Source organism: Nicotiana tomentosiformis, chromosome 3 (assembly GCF_000390325.3).
Source record: "Nicotiana tomentosiformis chromosome 3, ASM39032v3, whole genome shotgun sequence".
NCBI lineage: Eukaryota > Viridiplantae > Streptophyta > Magnoliopsida > Solanales > Solanaceae > Nicotiana > Nicotiana tomentosiformis.
Window position 1 is genome coordinate 21,915,963 of NC_090814.1, and position 22,897 is coordinate 21,938,859.

Here is a 22,897-nt window from a genome sequence, read left to right on the forward strand (position 1 = left end):
GTTCCCGATAAATCGGTGATCTCTATTTTAGCGAGCTTGAGAAGGCCGCACGACCATTGGAAAGCTAAGTTTATAGATGGCCTTCCCTCCTTATTTGCTGAAAGAGTTAGAAAAACTCTAAGAGGTAGCTACAGTGAAATTCCATACAAGGATTATACCTATGGTAAATTAATAGGAATATGCACACATGAAGGGTTAAACGTGTGCAATGAGTTAAAATTGTCCAGACAACTTAAGATGGATAAGCTTAAAGAGAAATCTCAATTAGGAGACTTTTGCACCCAGTTCGGATTACCCGAGACTTCTACTCATAAGAAGAAGAAACACAAGTATCATAGATACTCTAACCCAGACAATCCTTATAAGAAAAAGAGATCAAGATATAGATCCAAAGAAGAGCGTGATGCTAAGAAAGCCCATCGCAAGTCTACTAGATTTACGAAAAATAGATCTAAGCGAGATCTTGCTGATATCAAGTGTTATGAATGTGAAATATTTGGCCATATAGCTCCAAATTGTAAGCTTCAAAAGCTAAAAACCTTAGGACTAGACGATGAGTTACGTGATAAGGTTTATGATTTGTTATACACTTCTGGATCAGAATCTGATTATTATTATTCTGAGTCAGAATCTGAGGTTGAAGTAGATTTACTTAATTTATCTGATAGTGATAAAAATATTGATAATACTTGTACAGCTTGAAGAGATAATACATGTACCTATGATGATGATGAATTTTATAAATTGCAATATCAGTTCCAAGATTTGAACATGAAAACTATTACATATGATAATGTTATAGAACTTTTAAAAGAAGTTACTGATGATAAACTTCGTGAAAAAATTATAAATTTGGCTACAAATACTAGTTCAAGTTCTTCAAAACCTTTTGAAAACTCAAAAAAGGAATTTGAATATTCTACGCCTTATTCTTTGTTAGAGGTTAATAACCGTCTTTTAAATAAAAGTACAACTCCAGCAAGAAATTCTTCTTTTGATGATTTAAAAGTTGAAGTTGAAAACTTGAAAAGGGAGATAAAATCTCTTAAACAAAATCAAATGATTTGAGATCATAGGATTACTCAGATTGAGAAAATCAATTCTCCAGCTAAGAAATCAGATGATAAAAACAAAGGTATTTCTAAAAATGATATTGAAGAAAACCCTATTAAGATTGATTCTCAACATGATATATTTTTGGGAATGATGCAAATTGTTACTGCTCATAGATGGTATATTAAATGTACTATTTTAATTGATAATAGTTTTTCTATTATAAATATTGCTATGATTGATAGTGGAGCTGATGTTAGCTGCATACAAGAGGGTTTAGTACCTACTAAATATTTTCAGAAAATTACTCATATGGTAGAGTCTTGTGATGACCCAAAATGTCATCTTTAAATTTAATAATTAATTATGTGATCTAAATACTATTTACCATTACTCGACTTGCGTGTGCAGTCCGTAAAAAAAAATTTTGAAAAGTTTTCAGGTGAAAAATGAATTAAAATGTGAATTAGATGTTTAAAATACAACTGAGTTGTCTTTGGTCAACATTTTGAGCAAACGGACTTGGATCAGTATTTTGACAATTCCGGTAGGTCCGTATCGTGAATTGGGACTTGGGCGTATGCCCGGAATCAAATTCCGAGGTCCCTAGCCCGAGATATGGAATTTTGACGAAAACTTTAAAGTTTAAGTTCAAATAGTGACCGGATGTCGAATTATGTGCAAATGACCCTGGAATAGAATTTTGATGATTCCAACAACTCCGTATGGTGATTTTAGACTTAGGAGCGTGATCGGAATTTTATTTGGAAGTCCGTAGTGGAATTAGGCTTGAAATGCCGAAAGTTGAATTTTTGGAAAGTTTGACCGAGGGGTTGACTTTTTGATATCGGGGTCGAAATCCGATTCTGAAAATTTTCATAGTTCCGTTATGTCATTTATGACTTGCATGCAAAATTTGAGGTCAATCGGACTTGATTTGATAGGTTCCGGTGTTGTTTGTAGAAATTGAAAGTTTCAAAGTTCATTAGGCTTGAATCTATGTGTGATTTGTGATTTTAGCATTGTTTGATGTGATTTGGGGTTTCAAATAAGTTCGTATGATGTTTTAGTACTTGTTGGTGTCTTATTTTTCATTTAAAAATGTGGAAATATTTTAAAGTGTCGGCAAGTCAATGGAACCAAGTTAATGCAACATTCAATATCCCTATCTAGTGGCATGCCATGTAGATCTGCAGGAAACACCTCTACAAACTCCCTCATAACAGGTACTGAATCCATTGAAGGATCCTCCGCACTGGAATCTCGAACGTAAGCCAAATATGCTAAACACCCTTTCTCAACATGCTCTGAGCCTTCAAAAATGAAATCAACCTACTCGTGGAATGGCCAAGGTCCTCTCCACTCTAGTCTAGGCAACCCTTGTATAGCTAAAGTCACAATCTTACCATGACAATCAAAGATAGTATGATACGAGGACAACCAATCTATACTAAGAATAACCTCAAAACCAACCATATCCAACAACAAGAGATCAACTATGGTATCAAAACCATTAATAGCAATAGCAAAGACCGGTACACCCGATTATCTACTATAGAATCCCAACTAGTTTAGACACAAATAGAAATATCAAGAGAATCACAAGGCATACTCAAGTGCAATGCAAAATATGAAGACATATATGAATAAGTAGAACAAGGATCAAACAATACTGAAGCATCTCTATGATAGACTGAGATAATACCTTTGACTACTGCATTAGACGACTCTACCTCAAGCCTACCAGGAAATGCATAACAATGGGGTTGAGCCCTACAAGCTTGTCCTCCTCCTCCTCTAAGACAAACTCTAGCTGGCTGACCTCCACCTCTCACTAGTTGACCCCTACCTCTAGCTGGCTAGTGGGGTGATGTAGCAACTGACGTTGGAACCATGGTCTGGGTACCCTACTGTGCCATACCACTCTAAAATTTTGGGCAATATCTCCTGATGTGACCTCAAAACAACCTTTTGGCTGATGTGGTTGCTAAATCTGAAGTTGTCCCTGACGACCCTAATGGTCACTATAGAAACTTTGTATTAGGGGTGAACTAATAGGACCATGATATGGAGATGCATTGTATGATGACCGAACTAGGCAAAACCATAAGTACAATTACTACCTAATGTACCATAAGAAACTTGAAGAGCTGATTGAACTAGCCTAATAGCATGACCTCTAGATGGCTAGGGATGAGGATAGTTGCATGATAAGACAAATCAACAAACCTCATCTCATACTGAGTGATTGTCATACCACCCTCTAAAGACACTCAAACTAACTTCGCAGATCATCTCTGTAAGTTAGGGGGATAAACTTCTCCAAGAAAAGCTGCGTAAACTGAGCCCAAGTAAGAGAAGGTGACCCTGCTGGTATTACCATCTCATAAGTCTGCCACACTTCTTGGTTGAACCCTATATCTAAAAAATAATAAAGTCAACTATATTGGACTCAACCAGTCCTAAATTGCGCAAAATCTCAGGGCATCGGTTTAAGAACTCATCCGCATCCTCTGAAGGTGCACCGCTGAAGTTAGGAGGAAACAACCTATGAAACATAGCTGTCATCTTTAACTCATCAGTAGACATAGCGAGCCTAACCTCAAGTCGAGCCGTAATAATAAGCTGAACCACACCAATTGGTAGCACTTTTGAGGTCTGATATCCAGAGCCATCTACTCCGGAGTATGAGTATCAAATTCAGAGCTCCTTCCCCGACCTGAGAAGTGGTTGGTTCTATAGGAAGTACACCCGCCTGAACCATGCTTTCCATAAATCTAATCATATAAACCTAGGCATCCTGAAGTACTAGGTAGAAATAAACCCCTTTAGGACATAAGATGGCCCTACTGGCTCATCCTGAACAGGAATCTCACCATTTGGAGTTATCTGGGGCTCGACAGACACTTCTAGAGCACAGGGGTGAATAGTTGTAGGTGCCGCTCCATGTGTTCTAGCCTTGGGCTCTAGCACTGCCCCTAGCCTAGCCTCTACCCCTAGCAGTGGCTATAACTTAGGGCTCTCGATCCTAATCAATTGTGGCTGAAGCACGTGTCCTTACCATCTATGAGAAAATAAGAAAGTAAAGATTCAAACTTTAGGGTATAACAAGGTCGCACTATTGAGAAAGAAAGAAAGTGAAGTTTCCTAAAAGCCTTATAGCCTCTCGTATATAAGTACAGACGTCTCCGTTCCAATCCTCAAGACTCTATCAAGCTTGCTCATTACTCGTGAGACCTATGAAACCTAGGACGTTGATACCAACTTGTCACAATCCAAAATCCCAATCAAAGGGTCGTGATGGTGCCTAACCCACTTGCTAGGCAAGTCAACACTTAAGAAAATTAGAGAAAAAAACTAAACATTTAATCGCCTAATATCATAAATAAAGGATAAAGCTCTGAAATTACATAATAAGTCTAATACAACTGTCTAAGAAACTCCCCAAGACTGATGTCACGAGTACATGAGCTCTAAAGACTGCTACATACAAATTCTGAAATAAATACACTAATGTCTGATACAATAAATAGTAGCAAAGACAATGAAGGTGAATCTAGAGTCAGCGAGCGGGTAAGTATCGATCCTAACCTCGATGAGGCAGTGACGAGGCTATGACAGGATACTTACTTATAAACTTGTGCAAATAATAAGCAGAAAGCAATAGCAATAGAGAGATGAATAAGAGTATAAGATAAAAATAGAGAAATAAAAACAAGGTTCGCGGGGATAACAACATGGCATAACCTTGTGATGTAAACACCATAGAGGAGAAATAACAAACAATAAAGAAGCACAATACATCATATCCCTTGCCGCGTGCAACCCGATCCAACCTCAACACAGGTGCAACGTGCAACCCAGTCCAATCTTAATACCATTGCAGCATGCAATCCGATCCAAGTCTCAATATTGTTGTAGTGTACAACTCGATCTAATATCAATACCAATCCACATAGAAACACCCAACAAGCAACAAACATGGCAAGGAGCATAATATAATATCGTGGAGAAAATAAGTAAGCACAATATACAAAGGAAAAGATGAACATGACTAGGGTGTAACAGACAAATCAACATTCCAAGAGCTATCTTGGTCATATATGTCAACAAGGCCCCAAACATAGTCAATAACATGTAAATAATCAAGTAGTCTCACAATCTAACATAACATAAAAGAATAACACAAGAAAAAAATAAAGATTTAAATAAAACTAATTCTACTCGCATGCTTTAAACCATGACAAACACATATATACTCCTTAAGTAAAAACAAGCTTAAGGAACCCTGCTGCTATTAAAAGGTTTGATCTTTATCATATTTGGAAAAGTCAACAAAAAGTTGACCCGGATCCACTTGGTCGAAACCCAAAATCAAGACTAAATCTCGATTACCCATTCTTCCTCGAGGCCAAATATGTATTTTGTTTCGAGATCCAACCTTAAATTGAGGTCTAAATCTCCAAAATATACTATGTCACGACCCAAAATCCCACCTCAAGGAGCCAAACTTGCTAAGCATGACAACTCACAATCAACAAATAACGTCCATTTTCATTATTTAACAGAGATATATAATAATTAAAAATGGGAATAGTCTCAAAACAGTAATAATATCTCATAAAACACAAGTGCGGCCTAAACACGGCGAATACAGTACGCCCCCAAGACTAGGTGGCAAAAGTACACGAGAAAACTATGGAAAAAAGATCAAGCTTGTACACATGTCCAGTTGTCTGAAATACAAATAGAAAGAAATATAAAAGGAACGGGGACTCGCGAACTATGAAGTAGATCCATGAAGTGCAGCTCGCCCTAAATCTCCATGAAATATCTTAGCTCAATCAGGAAGCTCTGCTAGGACCCAGCTGTGGATATGCACAAAAAGATGTATAGAAGCGTAGTATGAGTACACCACAATCGGTACCCAGTAAGTATCAAGTCTAACCTTGAAGAAGTAGTGGTGAGGCTAGATGCTTCCGAATACTTACCACACAAGTACAATAGTAGAATTAACAACTGAAGCAATAAGTAATATCATGAATAACAAGAGTCACAGATATCAACAGTTGAAAAGTATTAAGCATACTTTTGTGGAACAAAAAATAACCATAATGTTGCTCAGATATAGAAATAAAAGATAGCATGCTCAAATAAGGGAGTCGGACACCCAATTAGCATATAAGGATGTTAAGTAATAATTAACAGTTAAGTAAATACATCTAAGTAAGTCAATAATAACAATACATGCTCAACCGGTACAAGATCCATCTATCACGATATACAATCCATGTATCGACCCGGTACAAAATTCATGTATCGACCACGCTCACAGGGCCCAAGGAAACATGGGTAATCACCTGACTCTGGAGGGACGAATCCATATCCAAGTGCAAAGAGGGGCATAGTAGCATCCCACATAAATTAATATCTGATCATCATGTCCAACGTGCCACAACTGTATCTCATTTGCACGTTTACCCTTGGTTCCAAAATCATCATTACTAATCACGTATCCATTATTCAAAATGTATGTATATGCTCAAGAATTATAGATAAAAGGTGCACAAGGACTTAATAAATATCCTACAGATATGTTCTCATAAAATCTCTATGTGACTACGGATAATAAAGCAACTTAACATATCAAAAATAGTTCTCATGCCTTCAAAACAAATCATACGAATAAGCATGATTTCTAACTTGAATACGAGAGCAAACATAGTCACACAAGTCAAATAAATCATGAATCAAATGAACACATAGTCAAAATAAAGTATAAAATATTTCAATTCTACCCCAGTACTCATATAACTCGGTAAATGCATACACACTAGCCACCACGTATATAGACCACCCCAATACCTTAAACACATAGCAAATGAGTCAAATCCTATGGGGTTTCCCTCTTAACAAGGCTATCCAAGAGACATACCTTCACCTGGTAGCCTGGAAATCACCAAAAGTGCGAAATCCTCAAAAATCAAACTCCAAAAGGCTCGACTTTAATCAAATACACAAAGTCAACCAAAAAAGTAAATTTAGGCCTGCCTCTCGGAACTAACAAAATTAACAAATCCCAAACACCGATTCTGATATGAGTTCAAATATACAAGTTTCATCAAAAACCGACCCCAATTTATATTTCAAATCTCAATAATTCACTTTCCAAAAGTTTTACCAAAAGCCCGCAAATTTCACTTTAAAATCCAAGCTTTAGGTCTAGAAATCCATGAAAAAACATGATATAATGTCAACTCCAAGTGAAAATTGCTTACCTCCATTGATGTAGTGAAATAGCTCTTCAAAATCTCCCACTCTCAAAACGCCTATGGCTCAAAATATGATAATGTGGGTAAAATCCCCGAATTCCAACTTAAAGTACTTTGCCCATACCTATGCACCGCGATCACGAGACCTACATCACAATTGCGAAGGCCAAAAACTTCCCATATCAAAACATTCATTCGTGAATGCGAAGGCAATCACGCGAACGCGGCCCTTCAACAGCCAAGCCCATGCAAATGTGGGAACCCATCTGCGAATGCAAAGGCTGACCCACTGCTTGGCGTCTCTCCATCGCGAACGTGACACCTACTCATGAGCGCATCGCCTACTTCGCGAACGCGTAGAAGAAAAATCCCTTGCCATCTCCCCCATCTCCACGATCGCGAGACAAGCTATGAAATCGCGAAGCACTTAAAATATTAGAAAACCAGCAACTCTAAACAAAGGAAAAATGATCTAAAACCACCCTGAATCCCACTCGAGGCCCCCGGGACCTCGTCCAATCATGACAACAATTTCTAATACCTAATACAAACTTATCCAAATGCTCAAATCACAACGAATAACATCAAAACCAAGAATCGATGATGAAAACACATGTTAAGCTTTTCTTAAGTTCATTAACATTCAAACTTCGAACCGAATGTTTGATTTAAGCCTAACCAATCCAGATTAAACCCAAACTTTTCAAGAAAGTTCAAAATAACAAAAAAAACCTATTACAACCTCCGGAATCAAAATGCGAATCCGATATTCTCTAACTCAACCCCCGGTCAAACCTATAAACTCTCCAATCCTACAAAGTGCCGACTTTTGGCAAATAGCACCAAAAAATCCTAGAAACCTCCAAATCCAATTCTGAATATACGCCTAAGTCCAAAATCACCATAACCTATTGGAAACCTCAAAATATCATTTCTAAGACCGTTTACACAAAAGTCAAACCTCGATCTACTCTTATAGCTTAAGCTTCCAAAAATGACACTGATTGTTCCAAATCACTCCCGAAACTTCCCGAAGCCAAACCAACAATCTCGGCAAGTCACAAAACAACAATCACACATACGGGAAGCATCAATTATAGTAACGGTGCTCAAATACACAAAACAATCGGTCATGTCATTACATTCTCTCCCTCTTAAGCGAACGTTCATCCTCGAACGAGTTTAGAAATATACTTGGAATGCCAAAAGGATGAGGATATATGTTCCACATGTCATGCTTGGTCTTCAAGTCTCCTCCTCGACTAGTTGGCCTCTCTACTGAACCTTCACCGATGCAATATCCTTCGACCTTTGCTTCCGAACATGCCTATCCAAAATGGCCACTGGTTCCTCCTCATAAGCCAAATTCTTATCCAACTGCACCAAACTAAAATCTAACACATGTGACTGATCCTCATGATACTTCCAAATCATGGAAACATGAAATATCGGATGAACTCCTGACAAGATAGGTGGCAAAGCAAGCATGTAAGCCACCTCACCTGCTCTCTCCAAAACCTCAAATGGACTAATGTACCGCGGGCTCAACTTTGCCTCTTCCTAAACCTCATCACGCCCTTCAAGGCAAAACTCTAAGAAGAACCCTCTCACCCTTCATGAAAGCTACATTGCGAACCTTCCTATTAGCAAAACTCTTCATTCTGGACTGCTCTATGCGAAGCCACTCCTAAATAAACTTCAGTGCCCAATAATCTAGCCTCCCCAAGCTCAAACCTACCAACCGGAGAATGACATCGCCTACCATATAAGGCTACAAACGGGGACATTTGGATACTCAACTAATTTTTGTCATTGTAGGCAAACATTGCTAACAGTGGAAACTAATCCCACTAGCCTCCAAAATCAATGACGCAGCTCTCAACATATCCTCCAAGATCTGAATGGTCCACTCAAACTGCCCGTCTATCTAAAGATGGAATGCAGTACTCAACTCAACTTGTGTGCCCAACTCACGTTTCACTACTCTCTAATCCAAGATGATAGACACTTGAGTGTCTCGATCCAAGATGATAGACACTGGCATACTATGCAGGCGAACAATCTTTCTATGACGAATCCGATCCAACTTATCACAAGTGTAGGAAGTTATGACCGAAATAAAATATGTAGACTTGATCAGTCTGTCCATTATGACCCACACAATGTCAAATCTCCTCAAGATCCATGGTAACTAAACCACAAAATCCATAGTGATACGCTCGCACTTACACTTTGGTATATCTAAACTATGAAGAAACCCACCCGATCTCTTATGCTCATACTTGACCTGCTGAGAGTTCAAATACCTTGAAACATGATCAACAATGTCCTTCTTCATCCTTATCCACCAATAATGTTGCTTCAAATCACAATACATCTTTGTAGTACCTAGGTGGATAGAATACCGCAAACTGTGAGCCTCCTCAAGAATGAACTCTCTTTAATCATCCACCTTGAGAGACCCGACCCTGAAGCCTCAAGACCCCATCATCATCAATAGCTACCTCATTGGCACCACCTCGCTGCATTGAATCCTTAAGGACAAGTAAGTGGGGATAATTATACTGGCAAGCCTTAATGCGCTCAAACAAAGACGACTGTGACACAACACAAGCAAGTACCCTAGCTAGGCTCCAAAATATCCAACCTCACAAATATGTTGGCCAAAGACTAAACATCTAGAGCTAATGACCTCTTCACAGCTGGAATGAATGTTAAACTCCCCATGATCTCCGCCTTTATACTCAAGGCGTCAGCTACCACATGGGCCTTCTCTGAATGATAAAGAATGGTGATATCATAATCCTTCAACAACTCCAGCCATCTCCGCTGCCTCAAATTCAAATCTTTCTATATAAATAGATGTTGGAAACTCCGATGATTCGTATACACCTCACAAGACATTCCATATAAGTAATGCCTCCAAATCTTGAGCACTTGTACAATAGCAGCTAACTCCAAATCATGCACTGATAGTTTTTCTCATGGGGCTTCGACTAGCGCGACACATAGGCAATCACCCCAGCATCTGCATCAATACACATCCAAAAACAACCATCAAAGCATCACAATAGACTGTGTACGACCCCGATCTTGATGGCAATACCAAAACTGGAGCCATAGTCAATGTCGTCTTGAGCTTCTGAAAGCTCTCTTCACACTTGTCTGACCACCTGAACGGAGCACCATTCTAAGTCAACTAAGTCAATAGGGCTGCAATAGATGAAAAACCCTCCACAAAACGATGATAATACCCTACCAAACCTAAGAACTCCTGTTCTTAGTAGCGATAGAAGGTCTAGGCGAACTCTAAATTGCATCAATCTTCTTCGGATCCACCTTGACCCCATCACTAGATACCACATGGCCCAAGAATTCCACCGAGTCTAGCCAAAACTCACACTTGGAGAACTTAGCATACAACTTCTTCTTCCTCAAAATTTGAAGCACGGTCCTCAAATGTTGCTTGTACTCCTCTGCACTATGGGAATACGCCATGATATCATCAACGAACACAATAATAAAATAATCCAAATAAGGCTAGAACACATTGTCCATCAAATGCATGAAGGTTGCTGGGGCATTAGTCAAACCAAAAAACATCACCAAAAACAAGTAATGCCCATAACAAGTCCTGAAAGTTGTTTTAGGAATATCCGAAGCCCTGATCTTCAACTGGTGATACCCCGATCTCAATTTAATCTTCGAAAATGCCCTAGTACTCTGAAGCTGATCAAATAAGTCATCAATGCGAGGCAGTGGATACTTGTTCTAGATGGTAACCTTGTTCAATTGCCCGTAGTCAATACACATCCTCATGGAACCATCATTCTTCTTCACAAACAACACCACTGCACCCTGCAGTGATACACTAGGCCTGATGAACCCTTTATCCAGCAACTCTTGTAATTATTCTTTCAATTCCTTCAACTTTTCTAGGATCATGCGATACGATGGAATAGATATGGGCTGAGTGGCTGGTACCAAGTTAATACCAAAATCAATATCTCTATCGGGTGGTATGCCTGGTATATCTGTGGGAAACACATCTGGAAATTCCCTCACTACTAGAACTGACTCAACGGTATAAGTATCATCACTAACATCTCTCACAAAGGCTAAGTATGTCAAACACCCCTTCTCAACCATCCGACGATCCTTCATAAATGAAACCACTCTACTAGAAGTATACCTAAGAGAACTCTTTCATTCAAACCTTGGCAACCCTGGCATAGCCAATATTAAGGTTTTAGTGTGACAATCAAGAATAGCATATTACGGAGATAACCAGTCCCTACCCAAAATCACATAATCCACCACACTAAGCAACAAGAGATCAACACTAGTCTCATAGCCCCTAATATTAATCAAACAAGACCGATATACCTGATCCACCATAATAGAGTCACCAACTGGTGTAGATACATGAACAAGAATATCAAGAGAACCACACGGCAAATTTAAATACGATGAAAACAATGATGACATATAGGAATAGGTAGAACCAAGATAAAATAGAACTGATGCATCCATGTGACAGACGGAAACGGTACTTATAATAACTGCATTAGAAGCCTTTGCCTCGGGTCTACTAAATATACATAGCAGCGAGCCTGACCTCCGCCCTTCTAACCTTCGCCTCTGGGATGACCCCTGACTGATTGAGCTCCCTCTCTAGCTGGTGGGGATGGTGGCGTAGAAATTGGAACTGGAATCGCTGCTTGAGAACCCTTCCGTATTATGCCTCTACCATGCCCGGGGAAATCCCTCTTGATATGCCCTACCTCTCCATACTCAAAACAACCTCGAGCTGAGAATAACTCCTGAATCTAAGGTTGCCTCTGACAACCTAAGTACCTACAAGAAGAACCCTGGGCTGAAGGAATATGGTAGGAACTCTGTAGTGGTAGTGTACTGAATGAAGACTGAACTGGAGTGCCACGAGCGGGCTGATAAGCAGAAGTTACTAGCCTGCTAGGATGGCTTCTCCCAGAATGATCCCTACCTCCAGACGAGGTACCACTAAAGCTGATAGAATATCGGGGCTTCTTTCCCTTTGCCACCATAGCCTCCCTGTCCTAACCCCTAATGCACTCAATCATGTGCGTTATATCCACAGCCTTAAGGAATGTAGTACCACTCTCCGCCTCCCTAGCCATATAAATCTTGATACAAAAATTCAACCCCTCAATGAACCTCTTCACTTTTTCAACCTCCATGGGAATTAGAAAAGCTGCATGTTGGGATAGCTCTGTGAATCTCATCTCATACTCCATCACTGGCATACGACCCTGCTGAAGGTGCTCGAACTAACCACGCATCGCCTCCCTCTTGTGAGGGAAATGAACTTCTCTAAGAAGAGATATGATAACTGACTCCAAGTGAGTTGAAGTGACCATGATGGCTTGCTATGATAATATGACCACCACCACCTCTTGGCTAGCCCTTGAAGCTGAAAAGTAGTGAATGCGACCCTACTGAACTCTAACAAACCAAGATTCCGCAAAATCTCTTGACAACCATCTAAGAAATCATGTGCATCTTCCAAATGATCACTGTCATAACATGGAGGACCCATCTTCCTAAACCGATCAAACCTCTTCTGCTCCTCCTTAGACATAGTGGCATCCACTATCAGCCTAACAACAACCACGAGAGAAGTTCCTCAATCGGTACTACTCCTAGCATCTGATAAATAGCAGCAACCTGCTCAGGAGTGTGAGTAGCGGGAGTTTGTGCCCCTCCCCGGCCTAAGAAGTAGTTGGTGCCACAGGAAGTAACCCGATCTATTCTAAGGCCTCCGCAAGACCAACCAATCGAACAAGAGCATCCTAAAGTACTAGGGTAGTAATAAACCCCTTCGAGAACTAAGCTAGTCCAACTAGCTCACCTTGATCAAACACCTTCTCCTCAGCCGGAGATACTGATGGCTCCATAACGGCTGCCTTAGTAGGGGCTCTAACTACAGCGCATGCTCCGCCCCTGTCTCTACCCTTACCATGGCCTCTCATGGCCTTAGCCTAAGGGACCGGTGCCTATCCAACTACTCCTGATGAACGTGTTCTCACCATCTATGAGAGACTAAAAAGACAAGCATTTGACTTTGGATCAATAAAGTCGCACGATAAGAATGAAAGAAAGGTAGTTTCCTAACATCTTGTAGCCTCTCGGAGATAAATACAGATGTCTCTGTACCGATCCACAAGACTCTACTAGATCTGCTCGTCACTCGTGAGACCTACACAACTTAGAGCTCTGATACCAACTTGTCAAGAGCCAAAATCCGACCTCAAGGTGATGGTGCCTAGCCGAACTTGCTAAGCAAGTCAGCTCATAATCAACAAATAAAGCTCATTTTCATTATTTACCAGAGATATATAATAATTAAAGATTAGAATAGTCTCAAAATAATTATAATATTTGATAAACCCAAGTATGGCCTAAACACGGTCAATACAGTACACTCCTAAGGCTAGGTGGCACAAGTGCACGAGCAAACTACGAAAAAGAGATAAAGTTTGTATATATGTCAAGCTGTGTGAGATACAAATAGCTAGAAATATAAAAGGAACAGGTACTCGGGAACTGCAAAGTAGATCCCTGAAGTGCAACTCACCCTAAGTCTCTGTTAAATCTCCTAGCTCAATCAGAAAACTCTGTTAGGACCCACCAGAGGATCTACACAAAAAGATGTATAGAAGTAAATTGGTACCCAGTAAGAATCAAGTCTAACCTCGAAGAAGTAGTGGCAAGGCTAGATGCTTCTGAATACTTATCACGCAAGTATAATAACAGAATTAACAACTGAAGCAATAAGTAATATCATGAATAACAAGAGTCATATATCAAATAATCATAACGCTGCTCAGATATAGAAATAAAAGATAGCATGCTCGAATAACGGAGCCAGACTCCCAATTAGCATATAAGGATGTTAAATAAATACTTATAAATAAGTCAATAGTAAGAGTACATGCTCAACCAGTATAAGATCCATGTATCCCGATACACAATCCACATATAAACATAACCCGATACATTATCTATGTATCGACCCAGTAAAAAATCCATGTACCGACCACGCTCATAGGGCCCAAGGTAATATGGATAATCACCTGACTCTGAAAGGACTGATCCAAATCCAAGCGCAAAGAAGGGCATAGTAGCATCCCTCGTAAATCAATATCCGAACACCATGTCCAACATGCTACAAATGTATCTCATCTGCACGCCTACCCTTCGTGCAAAAAGCCTCAGTCCAAATCACGTATCCATTATTCAAAATGTATGTATATGCTCAAGAATTATAGATAAAAGGTGCACAAGAACTTAATAAATATCATACAGAAATATGCTCATAATATCTCTATGTGACTACTGATAATTAAGCAATTTAATATATCAAGAATAAGTTCCCATGCCTTCAAAACTAATACAAGACTAGGCATGATTTCTAAAATGAATAAGAGAGCAAACATAGTCACATAAGTCAAATAAATTGTGAATCAAATGAACATATAGTCAAAATAAAGCATAAAATGTTCCAATTCTACCCCAGTACTGATATAAACTCGATAAATGCATATACACTCACCACCGCGTATATACATCACCCCCAATACCTTAAACGCATAGCAAATGAGTCAACTCCTAGGGGTTTCCCTCTTAACAAGGTTATCCAAAAGACTTACCTCCACCCGGTAGCCTTAAAATCACCAAAAGTACGAAATCCTCAAATATCCAATTCCAAACGGCTCGAATCTAGTCAAATGCAACCTAATAACATTAAACAAAGCCATAAAAACCTACCCAATCAATAAAGATTAAATATTTAATCAAATACACAAAGTCAACCATAAAATAACTCAGGCATGCCTCCCGGAACCTGATAAAATTCATAAATACCGAACACCCATTTTGATAATAGTCCAAATATATAAGTTTCATCCAAAACCGCCTCCAAATCGGGGATTAAATTTCAATAATTCGCTTTCCAAAAGTTTTACCAAAACCCCCCAAATTTTACTTTAAAATCCAAGCTTTAGGTCTAGAAATCCATGAAAAATCATGATATAAATTCAAATTCAAGTGCAAATTACTTATCTCCAATAATGTAGTGAAATAGCTCTTCAAAATCTCCCATTGTCGAAGTCTAGGGATCAAAATATAATAATATGCGTAAAATCTCAAAATTCCAACTTAAAGTGGTCTGCCCAGCCTTATGCATCGCGATTGCGGGACCTATATCGCTATCGCGAAGGCCAAAAACTTACCAGCTCTAAACTGCCCTTCGCGAACTCAAAGGCACTCATGCCAATATGACACTTCACCAGTCAAGCCCACGCGAACGTAGGATCCCATCCGCTAACGCAAAGGTTGACCCACTACCTGGCGCCTCTCCATCACGAACGCGACACGTAGTCGCGAACGCGAAACTTCTATTTCCAACAGTCCGCAAATGTGTCTCCTACTTAGAAAACACGTAGAGGAAAGATCTCTTTCCAGCTCCCCCTTCTCTGCGATCACGAGACAAGCTCTGCCATCGCGAAGCAATGCAAAACATCATAAAACCAGCAACTCCAAATAAAGGAAAGATTGTCAGAAACCACCTCGAATCATACCCAGACCCTCGGAAGCCCGTCCAATCATGAAAACAAGTTCCAATACCTAATCTAAACTTATACAAATGCTCAAAGCACAATGAATAATATCAAAACTATGAATCGACGATCAAAACACATATTAAGCTTTTCTTAAGTTCATTAACATCAAAACTTCGAACCAAGCGTCTAATTCAAGCCTAACCAATCCGGATTAAACCCGAATTTTGCACACAAGTTACAAATGGCCAAAAAAAACTATTCCAACCTTCGGAAGCAAACTTCAAATCCGATAACCTCGAAGTCAACTCTCAGTCAAACCTATGAACTCTCCAATCCTACAAATTTCCAACTTTTGGCAAATAGCACCAAAACATCCTAGGAACATCCAAATCAAATTTCAAACAAACGCCTAACTCCAAAAGCACTATAAACACCTATTGGAACTCCCATACACTATTCTGAGATAACCTCGATCAACTGTTACAACATAAGCTTCCAAAAAATATACTAAGTGTTCCAAATTACTCCCGGACATTCCCGAAGCAAAATCAACCATCTCCACAAGTCAAAAAAATAACAATCACACATACATAAAGCATCAAATAAGGGAACAGGGCTCAAATACACAAAATGACAGGCCAGATCGTTGCATACTATCTTAAGTACTACCCAAAAATCTTATTTTCTACTCTTGAAATCCTAGATTTTGGGGTGAAAATCTATGAGAATTTATGGAAATCAATCAAAACTAAGTTAAAATTACTAACCTTTGAAGTTGTGAATAAAATCCTCTAAATAAAATACCTCCTTACGAAGTCTAGACCTTAAAAATGGAATAAAATGAGCTAATATCGAAGCCCTTCCTTTTTTGCTCAGCTACATATATCACTATTGCAAAACATTCTTGGCAGTTATGCGGCTCACAAATGTGAACCATTGGTCATAAATATGAAAGGCCTCTTGATCCTACACAGTCGCAAATGCGACAAGACCTTTACAGTAGCAGACTTCACAATTGCAAACCTCAGCATCGAAATTACGACACTAAGCTCCCCATAATCCTCTCCAATGCGAGGTGACATTCCCAAATGCAAACCTCATATTTGCAAGTTGGTCAACGCAAATGTGACAATAACAGCATTATCAATAACAAAATCTACAAAAATGTTTGAAACCAATTCGAAACTCACCTGAGCCCCCTTGGCCCTAGTCCAAACATCCAAACAAGTATATAAACCTTATACGAACTCGCTCATAAGCTCAAAATATCAAAATAACATCAAAAATCATAAATCAACTATCAAACCAATGATTCCAAAGTTCATAAATTCAAATTTTCTAACTTTCAACTATAAGCGTAGAAACGGCCTCGGGTCACCGAGGCCCAAACTAAACATATGTCTAATCCAAAATCATCATACAAACCCATTGAAATCATCAAAACATCGATCCAAGGTCGTTTACCAAGAATATTTATTGTGATCAACTCAAACAATATAAAGGCTCAAAAATTAGAATTTCTCTTCCAAAACACATCTAAACTTTTTAGAAATCGAAAATAACCCTGCACACAAGTCATAAATATCAAATGAAGCTATTCAAGGCCTCAAATCATGAAACTACAAGCTAGAGCTCAAAATGACCTATCGAGTCGTTATAGGTTCTCAAGAATCGTCAGAGACCGATGGAACTCACTCAAGATTCAAGACCAAAATACTTTTTCACTTCCCAAGATTTTTCTTTCAACATCAGAATCGTACATGAATATTTTTATGGAGAAACTAGCCAGAGACAAGAAAAGATCTGAAGGCAAAACTTCGAAATGAAGTGTGTCTCATTTGAGGAAAATGACATTAATAATCATTTTCTGAAAATAGCAAAAATATACTTTGAGATAGGTAGATATATTATACTAAAGAAAGCCTTTGTCTCCTCTCTTTCCAAATTGTTAGCAGGTTGAACCATGACCATCATTGAAGAAATGTTCTAGTAAATAATAGTCCCACAAGTCGCCTACATTAGGAAAATATTTTTGTCACACTCGAGGACATTTGTAGAAAACAATCTTCCCTAAAATAAATTATCCAAAATAATCTTGTGCTTGATAAATCTTGTCGCATAACCGATTTGATCACCGGATCACGGTGTTCCTGCCACACACCTAGGCGACGAAAAGGATTCAGAAAGTTCAAATAGCCATGAATTCTAGATGGGAGGACAAGGTCCAGGGGACGCACAAAATATTTCAGAGGAAGTGGGCTAGGAAATTTTCAAAAAAAAAAGGTGGTGCTATATTTGCAACAAGATTGGACATATTGTCTCCAATTACGGAGATCTATTAAACCTCTTTCAAAAATTAAAGATTACACTGGAATTCACCTTGGAGAAGAAGAGGACCTTGAATCCATATTCTTAATGGATGATGAACCCACTAAAGAACTCTATTCTCGCTCGATATATATATATATATATATATATATATATATATATATATAGATTACGGTGATGACCATTACCAAATTACAGAACCAACAGTGAAAGCCCGAGAGGAGATCAACACTCTCATATTTATCCCTCGGGTGGAACTCAATATTTACCCATCTAAATGAGATAAAACAACTCAAGTCATTGCTATTAATTGACACCGGAGCTGCTTGTACACTTATGAATCTAGTTGTTCCCCCTGAAGACCAATGGGTGCCGCATTTCAAGGATTTTAACACTGCATGAAATGGGATCCTAACTACCATAATTATCACAAAGCACCCTATCACAATTGATTTTTCCCAAGATTGAAATTTAATGTCATAATACATAAACAAGCCCTCAAACTTGATCTCAGCTGGCAAGTATGCCCTCCAACTTTGGGTGTACACAAGTAGGCACCTCGACTTGTATAAAGGTTTAACACATAAACATAAATGCTGATGTGGCACATAAATTTTGGAAGTGTCTAGATTATCATTTTGTAAGTTGGAGTGTTCAACTAATAAAGCGGAGATAAGTTGAGGTGCCTACTTGTGCACACCCAAAGTTAGAGGGTATACTTGCCATATGAGGCCAAGTTTGAGGGCTTGTTTATGTATTATGTCAATTCAGAGCCAAGAGAATAGAGTCTGATATACCAGGAAAAGATCTTAATGTGGGATTTGATATTTTCATACAGCTGAAAGATCAGCGCCAGATCAGGGCAAATGGGATAACATTTAAGAAGCAGTTTAAAACTTATTAAGAGATCCCAAGGCTATTCCATATCACAAATGACGAACGGAGGAGATTGAACAACACCTCGTTGAGCATTCATGTGGGCAATTCTACAAGGATTTTATGAAGAAAGGCATGAGTCCGACATGGAAGAACAACTAGTTTTTTTATCAAGCTCCCTTTCAAGAAGAATAAAACCATCAACACAACAAAAGCAGTCATTCAGGCATGAACCATGATCATCTTCAACTTGTAAAAAAGGAGCGTGAAGAACTCTTGGAGTTTAATTTGATCTAGCCAACAGATTCACAATGGGCATGAGAAGCATTTTACATCAACAAATATTACGACCCAAACTCCACCAAGTCATGATGCCACCTAACCTAATCCACTAGGTAAGTCCACTAACATAAAACCTTCTCAATACCAATCGAAGATCATCAATTAATACAGAAATAAGAATACAATTTATATAACTACCCCCAAGATCCGGAAGTACAAGTCATGAGCTACTATGATTTGGAATTTATAAAGTTAGCAAGAAGAACTACATTATCTGTTTGGAAGTAACATAAATAAAAATACAAATCCTATACTACAATGAACAAGATGATAGTAGATGACTGGAACACTGTAGTCTTCAACGCTCGACCTCGAACCCCACAACCGCTTAGCTCCAAATATCTACACGCAAGGTATAGAAATGTAGTATGAGTACAACCGACCATATGTACTCAGTAAGTATCTTGACTAATCTAGGTGAAGTAGTGACGAGGTTTTTAAGTCAAAAGATACTTACTTACTATACTTGTGCAGAGTACAAGCATAGAAATAGCAAGAGAAATAACAGTAGTAATAACAGAAATATAGGCGGAAAATAGTAAATGGATTCAATAAAAGAAGTAATAACCACGTTTCTCGAATAAAATTAACCAAACATTCCTCAACAGCTCAAGTCAACGGCGATAAAGCGATATTCAAAAATAACATAGCCAAACAAAAAATAAGGACGACATCACAAGGCAAATACCAAAATTCATAACATATACGTTGGGGAGCCAACCAGATCCTAAACACAAAATTATTGCGGTGACAACCAGATCCTATCATAATATGTTGTGTGGTGTGCACCTGATCCAACATACCAATTCATATGATAACACTCGTCGAGCAACCAAGTATGGCAAAATTTACATCATAACATAAAAGATGACAAATACGCATAATTCATTAAGGAAAAATGAACACGAAAAAGAAGTGATAGGAAATCCAATATCCAAAAGCTAGCATCACACATATATCCCATCAAGGACTACAACACATGAAAAATTAAATAGTCACATGATCCAACATAACATAGGAGAATAATTCATGAAACAAGTAAAGACATAGAGCAAGTAAAGGCATGAGATAGCTAAAGGCATGAAACAAGTAAATGTATGTGATAAGTAAAGACATTTAACAAATAAAGGCATGTGACAAGTAAAGGCATGTAGCAAGTGGATGCATGAAAGAACTAAAGGCATGTAACAAACATGATAGGAAAACATAGATGTGACAGTAGCAAACAAGATAGGAAATATGGATGTGGTTCATTAACAAGTACTATGCATACGTAAGAAAATGTCTGAAAAGAATATGAAGATAAGTATATGTAGGTTGCATAAACGCATGTATATATATATGTCTCACATATCAACAACTCAATTCAATAAATCACAACACTGTTGCGGCGGTAACCCATCCGCTCATAGCATTGTTACAGTCGTGTAACTCGATCATATGGACATATTGTGCGGCATGCAATCGGTCCCATATAATATTGTGCAGCGAGCACCCGATCCCATTATATCAATCAAACACAAAAACAATAACAACCAAACAAACAATACAACAATGTAACCATAACAAACAATGGGGAGGCATACATTATCATCAACTAACAAGGTAGAAGGTATATACATAACAATAACAAACAAGGTAAAAGGCACAAGTGTAACAACAATAATCTAGGTAGTAGACAAATATGTAACAGTAATGAACCAAGTACAAAGCATAGCCATAATGGTAAACAAATAGTAAACATAAATGTAACAGTAACAAACAAGATAGGAAGGCATGTGGAAACAATCAAGGTAAAGTGCATATATGTATAGAAGAAATGAATAAATATAATGTGAAGTCCAAAGTTAATCCTCTCTGCAAGGAGACAATCTAACGTACCAATCTCATATCAAACCGCACGGAAACATCTGTCGTACTAATATCATAGCAACCGCACTGAAATACCCATCATGTGAAATATCGCCCTAAGGCCCCAATCATGATCTTTACTATGAATAAAGAAGCTCAAGTAGCATAAGATAACAGATATAGATATGTGTTCATGATATAATGCATGACTACAATCAAATCAAGTATATCGACAAATTTCAAGAATAGCACAAAGTTCAACAAGACACAAAGAAGCATATAATCTACCCCGAACATGGATAACCCTAGCACTTGCATATACGCTCTTCACCTTGCATATGTATCACCCTCACATATAGCAAATAATGCTATTTATTAGGAAAATTTCCTCAAACTAAAACTACAAGACTCTTACTCATTTCAGAACAAGTTCAATAACCCAATATTGCTTTCTTTAGAAATACTCCTCAAAATGATCAAAATCTTATCAAATATCATCTAAGGAAGTCAAATACTGCTAAAGGAAATATCTCCAAATAATAAGGGTTCAATCTTTGATGAAATTTCAAATACCAATAAAAAGTCAACCCAGACCCACATGGTCTAAATGTGAAATCGAGACAAAATCCCAATGATCATAACCTAACGAGTCCAAATATGTTATTGGTTTCAAGATCCGATCTAAAATTGAGGTCCAAATTTCCAAAAATTAGCTCCCTTAAGTTCAAACCCAAAAATCTATTTCTACACTTTAAAATCCTAGATTTGGAGATGAAAGTCTGTGAAGAATCATGAAAATTAATCAAAAATAAGTTAAAGTTACTAACTTATGATGTTGGAATGAAAATATCTTCAAACGTTGCCTATACACGAAGTCTAGATCTTAAAAATGGGAGAAAATGAGCAAAAATATGAAACGCTTTCCTTTACTGGCTGCAAATGTTGCATGTGCGGAAAAGGTAGGCAAAAGTGAGACCGGAAAAGCGACAAAGAAGTTCGCATATGCAAACAAGAGTTGGTGAAAATGTCGCAGAAGCAACGAGTATTCTGCAGAAGCAACGAGTCTTCCGCAGAAGCGGCCATCGCATCTGCAGGACAATCATCATAGATGCAACCTTCCCCCTTAGCTGAGCCCCTCGCAAATGTGAGCCAATGTCTGCAGATAAGATCCCTCAATTGCGCTCAGCTCTCCGCAGAAGCGAAAATTCCTAAGCTCTGCAAATCTCGTAGATGTGAACCAAACTCCCATAGAAGCGAGCTCCCACCTACGCACCCGACCATCGCAGGTGTGATATCTACAACACTAGCAATGACAACACTTTCCAAAATAGCCCGAACCAATCTGAAACTCGCTCGAGCCCCTCGGGCCTCACTCTAAACACTCAAACAAGTATAATAAACTTACAAGAACTTACTCGTAAGCTCAAAACATAAGAATAATATCTACAATCAAGAATCAAGAATTAAAACTCATAAATTCCATTGTTCATGAACTCAAATATCTTACTTTCGACTTGAAGCGCCGAAATAACCTTTGTCACCCGAGACCCGAACCAAATATACGTACAAGTC

At 38.5% G+C, this 22,897-nt stretch overlaps 2 protein-coding genes across 2 annotated transcripts; one reads left to right on the forward strand and one right to left on the reverse strand.

Annotated features, from left to right (window-relative positions):
* Positions 1-237: 237 nt before the first annotated feature.
* On the forward strand, positions 238-702 carry LOC138907479 (uncharacterized). The gene has a single exon (XM_070198078.1). The coding sequence runs from the start codon at positions 238-240 to the stop codon at positions 700-702; it is 465 nt and encodes a 154-aa protein (XP_070054179.1).
* Positions 703-11,234: 10,532 nt separating this feature from the next.
* LOC138907480 (uncharacterized) lies at positions 11,235-12,601 on the reverse strand. The gene is made up of 3 exons (XM_070198079.1): positions 12,409-12,601; positions 11,712-11,845; positions 11,235-11,483 (listed from the first exon to the last, which is right to left on the reverse strand). Exons 1-3 carry the CDS (start codon positions 12,599-12,601, stop codon positions 11,235-11,237), a joined length of 576 nt encoding a protein of 191 aa, XP_070054180.1.
* Positions 12,602-22,897: the final 10,296 nt, after the last annotated feature.

Coding starts and splice junctions, on each gene's coding strand:
- LOC138907479 (XM_070198078.1), top strand. CDS start 238: ATGGATAAGCTTAAAGAGAAATCTCAATTAGGAGACTTTTGCACCCAG.
- LOC138907480 (XM_070198079.1), bottom strand. CDS start 12,601: ATGGAGTATGAGATGAGATTCACAGAGCTATCCCAACATGCAGCTTTT. Junction 11,846..12,408: donor CATGATTGAGTGCATTAGGG/GTTAGGACAGGG, acceptor TGGATGCATCAG/TTCTATTTTATCTTGGTTCT. Junction 11,484..11,711: donor ACTCTATTATGGTGGATCAG/GTATATCGGTCT, acceptor TCATTTATGAAG/GATCGTCGGATGGTTGAGAA.